The following is a 9,594-nucleotide window of genomic DNA, read 5'->3' on the forward strand; positions in this document are numbered from 1 at the left end:
ATATATATTTGTGAAAAGTAAATTCTGCGTACTTTTCAATAGAAAATTCTGATTTACATAAAATTCTCGAAATGTAATGGTTTCTACAATATTTAACATATGAGGGTCCAAATTTTTAATTATACACCGAAATATGAATTTACATACAAAGTCCTTAATTTAACAAAGGAAAATAAAAGAAATTAATTTATCGATACGATTATTGGAGCAAGGATAACCAAAACAGAGAGCCTTGTCTTTAAATCGTAAGAAAATGTTCGTGACGCGAACGATACTTTCGTGAACTGTAATTCGATAAAAATTCTAGACTGAACGATAGATGATAGGTTCTCCCTCGATCGCGTGAGATCAAGCCAATGAAGACCGAACGCAGAATGTAACGCGACGTGGCGTAATACAGCGTATTTGGTCCGGATCCGGGTTAGGCCATGAATACACGAAGCAGTTTCACCTGAGTCAATATATCATCCTCCATCTAGTTGTAGAACTATTCAAGGAAGAAACGAGCGATTTTCGCGCTGCGCGTACAACCGTACGAACGGTGCACCGGAGAGCGTTTTTATCGCTTCGAGCATTTCTTCATTCTACTATTCCCAGTGGAAGTGCACACCCGACAGGCAATTCGTGAATGGTTTCAGAACGGTTTCAAATTTTGCTTGCAATATATCAAGGTACGTGTCGATACGCTTTTTTATTTGCCTTTTGATGGATGAAAGACACAGTTAAACGAATGTTCAAAACTCTCGGCAGCAGTGCAATTATTTCACGTTGGGACTAACAATGACTGAAGTAGGAAAATTAGAACATAAATAAGGTAAGGATGTCGGAATGAAACAAATGTTGATATTCTCGTAAACAAGACTACATCACAGACAAATCTGTCATTGATCATAAGATAGAAAATGAAATGAATTCGAAATTAAATATTAATTTCATTCGCTTTTACGCGCTTACGACACGATTCATCTAGATATATATAAATAAAAGTCTTGGGACACACTTTATTTCTGATATACAGCATTTTATCCGAGTTGCGCGTACTTTACAATACAATTCTCAACGTGTTGATACTTTAACATTTCGATTTTCTGTTATGTTATGTGTTATTTAATTTTTCCCGTTTTGAAATAGATGTAATACATGTTCAAGATGTTTGAACGGGAGTGTACGATCTATTCTGATGACTTTATCTTTTCATCTCTTCGCATCACCTTACCGTGAAATTTGAAAAAACTTCGACGATGAAAACTTACTTGTACGACGACTGTTGTGCTCGTGGAGACACAAGGAGTCGCAAGTTCAAGAAACAAGAATTATTTGCCAAGGCGGAGTGTAAATCAGCGGGGAGTATAGTTAAGAATAACTTGGCGCGGTTGGTTCAACGTTTATATCGATTTCCTGAGAACGAACGCATTAACGGGAAACCGCGAACGCCTAGTCTCCGAGGAGGAATGTGGCTACCGCGTTCTGCCAACGCAAATCCCTCGATTGTCTTCCTCTCTGTCTGATAACAAGCCCGTCGACTACTCGTCTGCGTCCATTCCTTCTCTTGCGCGTCTTTCTGTTCGCTTTGGTCTCCTGCACTTCATCGAGGCTCCGTGACTCCTAAATTTCCTACCCTTTAGTAATAATATATTTGTCCCCTGGGTGTCGCTGAAGAAACCCTCGCCCTCCCAAGACCTTGAACGCGCAACCATTATCTTATATATATATATATGTACGTATGTATACATAACCGAGCTTCCTTCCTGGCCGTTTTCGGACCACCCGAGCCGCGCTCTATCTCGGGCTACGCTTGTTCTTTCAAGATTTCACGTCCGGAAACAAACTTTACCCCTGGCACACGCACACTTTAATTATAACGTCTATATAATTCTTTCAAAGTTGGACAAAGGAAAGAGAGCAGACGACAGATTGAAAAATTGGACAACGTTTGCGCGGGAAGAATAATTTTATAATTCGACACGTTTAAAAAGAAAAAACCTATTCTCGATTGATTTTGGTCTTAATGTCGTTGAACTTTGACACAACGTAGCTGGAAGCGAAATCCAAATGAAAGGACAACTTTACGCAAAATACATTCTACGTGTAATGAATCTGGAAATTGCAGAAATACATCTCTCGTCGCGTTTGTAAAAATATAAATTTACAGGAATGTTCGAGGTCCAATAATGAACTGGACTTGGTAATTTGAAATTGAAACGTGCAAGAACATCGACGAATATTCGAAAGTTTAAATAAAGTTAAAATGGATCGTCGAAATTTTTGAACAGATCGTTCTTCGTATATTATTTCGGCATAGGCAATTTAGGAAGACGTAAGACGACGGGTCAAGTGTACCCGAATCAATAACTACATGCCTCTCAAATGTACATAGAGAAAGCCATCACAATGTAAGCAAATATGTACAGTAATGCAGTTGTTTCCAAACGCGAAACTATGTGATCGTTAGTGGATACTGCGAATTCTGTAAATTGCTCCCTCAAATTATGCAGAATTCGTGTACTTTCCTGCTTTCCAAAATCTGCATATTTGCTCGCTGTAGTCCGACTGTTTAATGTCTGTCTTTACGCACATACACGGAAACTGATTTCATTCTCCTATGGTGTGCCATCAAAATTTGAGAAATTTCGAACTGTGCAACAGTATTTTCACGTAAAATAGAGACTTCATCGCGTGATTCGTTTCCGTGCAAAACGTATATAATTAAATGAAATGACACGCAGAAATTCGAAAACCTTCGCTCCGATTTGTTAAAGAAATTAGCTCATTGAAATTGATCGATTACGCTCCACAAGCTACATCTTGCAGGTTACACATCAGACTGCTAGTTCCGAGTTATAAGCTCGAGCAGATGATAGTCTCTTCGATTGATAGTCTCTTGCAATATTATCCTTGCATCACTTTAAACTGATGCCCCATCTAGTCGATCCTTTTACAGAGTATTCCACTCTTCCTTCCCTTCATCAATTCTCTTTAACTTCGAAGTCACGAATATCGTCTAGGGGTTGAAAAGTCCCACGAGTTATCGTCCGTAGGTACAGCGTAACTAGTGATACCTATTGGGAATGCTGTCAAGCGCGTTGTTTTTCGAATCTGCACTAGCAATCCTTTCGGTAATTGCGCGTTTGTTAGCAAGAATTGAAACAAATGTGCCTAAGTAACTAAGATCTTTGCCTGTGTTCCGAGGAACAACTAATTGACTCGATACTCGAGATCAAAATTACGAGTTGAATTACTCTTTATTAATGAGAGGAATACGTAGCAGTAGTTTCGAGATATCTTCAATAATATTAATAAACTAGAAGAAAGAAAAAAATGAATTAATAAGACAACTAGAACTCGTCAAATTCGTTTCTGACGTGATATCACTTGAGAAGTTTATATCGTAAGTGTCCCGTCGTACAATATTTCGAACCGAAGAAGAAAGGAACGCGTTAAAAGGAACGCGTTGAAAACTACCGCGCTGAGAAGGTGTCGTCGAGCTGGCCAAGTTCATTCCCGAGGCTTTGTTAAACGGGATTGGTACCGAACCCATGGGACATGCTGGCCTAGAACATCTCTATTATGTCAGAGCAGGACGAAATGAGCTTCCTGGGACTTTCCTTCGATTCATTCCACTTCGAAAAACCAATCGTTCAATAGAAATCATTTCAATTTGGCCGTACCAACAACTTCACTGACCGAAATCTTCTCTCTCGCGAGTCGGTTTAATTCAAGTTTCGCACAACGGGAATTTTTCCATATTCCGATTGTGTTAAAAAAGAAACTCGTTACACGCGAATTCTCGCGGAAAGGGAGATTAACATTTTATTTCTCCGCGATATTTCTCTACGCATGGTGACAAGTTTCTCGGAGAAATTTTCGTACGAAAGTCAATCCTTTCGCGCGCCAATGCGACAGCAATATTGACACTTCGAATGGGCCTCTGCTGACAACGATTGATAAACCGGGCATTCCAGATCAGTGCAAACCTTCTCCTGGTGCCCGTGACAAACTCCGTCGCAGTTACATTGAAAGCGGACAATTCGTATGACGTGAAGATCACCGACGTTCGTGAATGTATAATAATTTCCAGTTTTCAGTTCCAGCAATTCGTCTTCGTCGTTGATGCTCGAGAACAACAGATTCGTGTTGTTTTCCGTTAAAACACGTTCAGGCAGAATATCGACGTACTTGTTCCTTATACTCTCTAACTCTTGCATTTCTCTATAAGCGTCCTGCGTGTTTTCAAACATACAGCGTTATGTAGTATCATACAGAGATTTAATCGAACTACTAATCGGTTAAGAAATTGATTTAAAAGTTTCGCTACTCTCGCAATAGGAAGATTTTAAATTTCAAAACTCGCATATTGTGTAACATTTCATTGTAATCAATGAAAACTGTCATCGACACTTTTAAATTACGAGCGTTGAATAAACATTTACCGCTATTTTACTTCTGAAGCGTCTCTCCTCGTTAAGTTTCCACCACTTGGCAAATGCGGTATTAAACGCACTTTTCGCTTTCTCAAACTCCGGATAGACATCGGTGCTCAAGCTTTTGTAGCCGTAGGCGCCAGCTGCCGGAGTGTTGCCGTCCTTACCGTACGAGCTACCACCCGAAAACCAAACGGTGTACTCTCTTAAAATCGGATACTGCTGCGTACGCAGATACCAATAGAGCGAAAAGTATAGCGCCAGTTCCTGGTTAGGTCCACCTAGTCCCGGTTCGTCGCAAAGGTTCATGGTTGGTCGTCCACCCAACAGAAGACACAATCCCAGACCCCAGTGATCTTTCACGGGGAATATCTCCTGGACCTTTTCGTCGGTCAGAGGACAGACGGGGCTGTCTCTCATTTCCTGAAACATCTCCAGCTTATCGATTTTCTCCTCGACGGCCAGAATCATCAACGAGGCCATTTTAACGTATTCACGAGCAAACTCTTGGATGTCCCCGGAACAGGTTGAATTCAATTTCACCGGGAACATGCCCAGCTTGTACGATTCCACGGCCATGCACTCCAACGCGTCCGCGTTACAGGCGATCACGTACTCGTGAACGAATTTGTACTTTTTATTCGCGTCCAGCTGCTTGTCGGCAGCCATCACCCACGGGATTGTCTCTTCCACTAGCTCTCGCACGCTCAAGGACACTCTGTTCAGCAGTCCGTATTTCGCTAGTATCGCGAGAGCTCTCTCGCCTTTCGGATCGTACACGCACGGCCCGCCTGATAGCTCGGACATCGGCTCGGCAGAAACGTCCGACGTGATTAAAGTTACGATTCTTGCGGGGTAAGCGATTCGGGCTAGATCGCCTCCTGCATTGAAATTCTTTCTGTAGCTCAGTCGTACTCTTTTAGGTATTTAACACTATACAGGCCGATACTTCGCACAACGGTGCGTGCACTTTTTTGTGAAAGTAGCGTAAAGTGAGGATAGAAATGAGAACAACTTTATTATATTATTTATGAAAAGCTTCTAAAGACTTGTATGCTAAAAGAATTGAAATAAATAATAAGAAAAATTACATTTTCAAATGTGCACGTATATATTTAATGATTTTCTTTCACATGGTGAGATTCAAAAAACATTTCCCTAAATATATCTAAATTACAAAGTTACCTTAGAAAATTTTTCCCCCGGAAAATAAAGTAAAGTAAAATATACTGTATTTACGTGTCAGATACTTGGGATGGTCATGAACAAATGCCAAATACATTTCTTTTAAAATGTTGCGATAAACCTTTTATGGTGCTAAACAGATTTATGAAAGCTAAAGTTTCTGGCGTTGCACGGTACAAATATTATTTTATATACAAAATTCTGCTATTCTTTTTCTTTTTTTTTTTTTTTTTTTTTTTTACCTATTTAGAAACCTTCACTTAAATGTGTACAGAATTTTCAATATCTGCTTCCCTGACAATATATGATATCAATTTGTTTTAAACGAACGCAAATGGCGCGAAACCTATGCGTCACCTATCAGCTACTAACCACTATTTTTAATAAATGGCGTACAATCGTGCCTGTATAGTGTTAATATCTATTTTCCAAGTATCTAATATCAGAAAGCTTTTCTTTTTTTGCATGGATATTTTATCCTAATCACTTAACGTGACAAAAAGAAGGATAGATACCTCTAATCGCGGAAAGCTTATTTCTCACGGTATTTATCTCTTCCGAAGTGGCTTTCGCAGCTTTCAACCTATTCAACACCCGGAACTTATCCCTCAATGTAATAGTGTCTCGTGGGAGACAAAGAAGGTCATCAATTCCATGCGAGAGCATTACGATCAGCAAATCCCTTTTCTTCAATCTTTTACAATAATTTACGATCCTTCTAGCGGCTAGCACAGACTTCTCGTCCGCGTGTCCATCGGTCCCGGCTTCGAGATACGAGATTCGACTGTCCAAGGGAGGGAACGCCTCTGGAAAGCTCCACATCATGAAAATGGATTTACGCGGCACCACCACCCAACCTTTCCTCAACTGTTTGCCGACAATTCGCTCGAACGCCGAGCTCATCGTCACTGCCTCCTTTCCCCAGCCAACGATATGCAAATTATGTTTCAGCCTGTATTTAACGCCTTTGATCGACAAAATTGATCGACCGTCGTACTTGATTTTCTCCGGCGTTATCACCGACGTGTACACGCACCTGATACCAGTCTCGATAATTTGCCTCAAGTCGTTGCGAATCTGCGGCGAAATGTAAATTCATATAACGTTCTGTTAAACGTGAGTTTCATCGTCGTTTGAGGTCTGATTTTACGAGACGACGATTTAACAAGCTCGAAACCTGTAACATGATCTTCTCGCCCCCTATTTTCTGGCCATCCCTAATCGCTTTCTGTCTCTCCCTCTCTTCTTTATCGAAACGTGCGTTTTGTATGAGTATCTTGTTCTTTCTCCTATTTTCCAACGAAAGCCTGATCCTGTCTATTACCTTTTGTCTTTTCGCTTCCACCGCTGCGATTCTTTTGGCCCTTTCCTCTTCGACAAAAGGATCGACATATCGTAACTTCCGTTTCCTTGGTTTTCGTAGTTTTGGTGATTTTGGTTTGGCTGCCATTTTTATTGTCGAGATTTATATTGTATCGCCATGTTTATTATAGGACACTGTTACACTGCGACTGAACTTTATCGCAACTACATTTTAGAAATGTTACGCTTTTGGTTAATTTCGTGGTATTAGGTTATTGAAAGTCCATCTCAATGAAATTAGCTACTATCCGTGAATAAAGTCGAAACTAAGTTTCAACTATCGACGAACGATAGACCTGACGCGTGTCATTCAACGGTTTCTTACGTCCTCTGCAATTTATTGCGGCGAACGCGGGAAGCACATTCTCACACAGCTCAATCGATACGGTGCGAAGGCACTTCGTCTGTATCCACAGACGAAGTTACCGACCTTGTAAAACTTTAATGTTTGTAAAACGATACCAAGAACTACGCAACCTAGTACAATTTGGACTGTGCCGTGAGATTTCGCAGAGATGCGATCGTGAAATCCGTGCGTTTTATTATTAAGTTGCGTCTGTTTAGTTTTAATTAATCTGCTAATTCACTGTGCTAAGCACATTCTATATTCTAGAATGTTACGCTTATCGCTATAATGCAAGTGATACAACTTTTTTTTTTAAATATGTGAAATATTTTAAACTGTTTTTACTCAATAGCATAACAAATCGACAAGATAACAAACTTGTTTATACACTCCACGCAAGACAATTTTGTTTAATGGTAATTAATATCGTTTTTTTAAGAGAAATTCTGGAAAACCGTCGTGAATTTATTATTTTATTATCATATATTATTTTAGCATATCCCTCGAACGTTAAGTCCCTACCAAGTATTTTAGGAGAAAAGCGAAAGTTTCAACAATAAATAAAAATAAATTTACCCCCAATCAATTAAACAATCAAATATTCAAGTCGGATATTTTAATTGTCAATCAGAAATCGTTACACTGATTTCATCAATCAAATAAATCAATCAAATAAATCAATAAACCAATGTAACTGTAAAGATTTGCTAGAGTACGAAAATTCATATTTTTCTAAAATAAAATTAGAGAAATAGAATTTAAGCAGAAATTTGATTTCAGTCATTTTATAACGAGCATTCTGTTTTGAATATTTCATAGAATTTTCTGTATTTAGTGCATTCTACGTACAATTTTCTTTTGTTGATGTGAAAAAAGATTGTGAAATAAATTTAATAAGATGTATTTAATTACCATTAACAGGATCCAGGCATCATTCCCTTTAGATTTCACAATCCATGTTATTCCATCTTTTATCCATCCACATGAATCCATTGATAAATCTGTAACATACTTATTTGTTGAATTATTAGTTTAAAAAACTTAACACAAAAATTCCACACCACTAAAACAGTCCCGACATTTGGAAAAAAAAGCAAATGAATGAGCCAGAAGGACTAGACTATTAAAAGGGAAACTGCCAGACAATAGCCAGAAGGGCTATTAAGAAACAAGCATTTTCTACTCAACAATACAAATACAAGGTTACGAATTCAAGGAACAAACTGTATCTTGTTTCGCAACACTAATTCACTAACATTAATTGCGAAAAAGGGAATTTTCAAAATCAAACGCGGAGAGTGCTTCGTCATGTTTCAAGCTCCCGAAAATATGAACGAAACGCTATTAAACTATGCACTTGTGTTTAAAAATGCGTAACACTAACAGCTCTTGTAGCTGCATCAAGTGATTCAGAAGCAGAAGCAGACTTCCACGAATCTAATGGAAGAATTTGGGCATTTTGTAAACGCAACGCTACTTTAAGAAACGCGATCGTTCATTATCGCAACACTAAGAGAAAAACTAATTGGAACAATATTATTATCGTAATACTAAGAGTAAAAGTAACTGGAAATCGCGATGAAATAATATCGCAACACTAACTCTAAAATTAAATTCAGTGAAAATTACGATGAACAATATAAAACTGAGCCAAACAGAAAGCCAGTTCAAATATTCCAACACTATTAATTAATCTAAACAAAATTAATTAATCTAAAGCAATGACTCAATAATTTAATTTAAAACAATAAAAAGCAAGATAAAAATTCAAATCAAAATGCAAAAGACAATTCGCGACTCTAAAGCAAACACGATTGTTATTTCTTCGCAACGCTAATTTAAACCGTGATCAATCTTTCGCAACACTAACAAGAAAAACCGCGCAAATTTGCCCAAAACTATGATGAACGATGATAGAGAAGAAAAAAAAAAAAACAACTACAAATACTAAAAGAGCATAGTGACAAAGTAGTAACGAGAATGACTTCCCGTGCTTTGGAATCATTTAAATGATCCAGAGGATGAGAAGCCATTTGTTGTGACCCTCTTCGTGGCAATTTGCCGGGCCTCTTCGGCTTTTAGCCTCTTCTTTCTTCGAGCGCAATGCCCGCTAAAACTTACATTTAGCTCGAGTCTTTCTAATCGCAACATAAAAAAATAATATATAAATCGCGAAAGCTGACCTCAATGCACATGGACGACCATCGATCATAGTGATCGTTGTCCGTTCGCACGTGCGTGCTCGAGCAATACCTACATAAACGTTCGTTTCGGGACCTA

The 9,594-nt window shown here is 38.7% G+C and overlaps 1 protein-coding gene across 1 annotated transcript; it reads right to left on the bottom strand.

Annotated features, from left to right (window-relative positions):
* Positions 1-3,875: 3,875 nt before the first annotated feature.
* On the bottom strand, positions 3,876-7,459 carry LOC122530119 (glycerate kinase-like). Its single transcript, XM_043656793.1, has 4 exons — positions 6,784-7,459; positions 6,122-6,683; positions 4,431-5,302; positions 3,876-4,220 (listed from the first exon to the last, which is right to left on the bottom strand). The coding sequence occupies exons 1-4, from the start codon at positions 7,054-7,056 to the stop codon at positions 3,876-3,878; spliced, it is 2,052 nt and encodes a 683-aa protein (XP_043512728.1). The 5' UTR covers positions 7,057-7,459.
* Positions 7,460-9,594: the final 2,135 nt, after the last annotated feature.

Source organism: Frieseomelitta varia, unplaced genomic scaffold (genome assembly GCF_011392965.1).
Source record: "Frieseomelitta varia isolate USP_RPSP 00005682 unplaced genomic scaffold, Fvar_1.2 scaffold_33, whole genome shotgun sequence".
NCBI classification, from domain to species: Eukaryota; Metazoa; Arthropoda; class Insecta; order Hymenoptera; family Apidae; genus Frieseomelitta; species Frieseomelitta varia.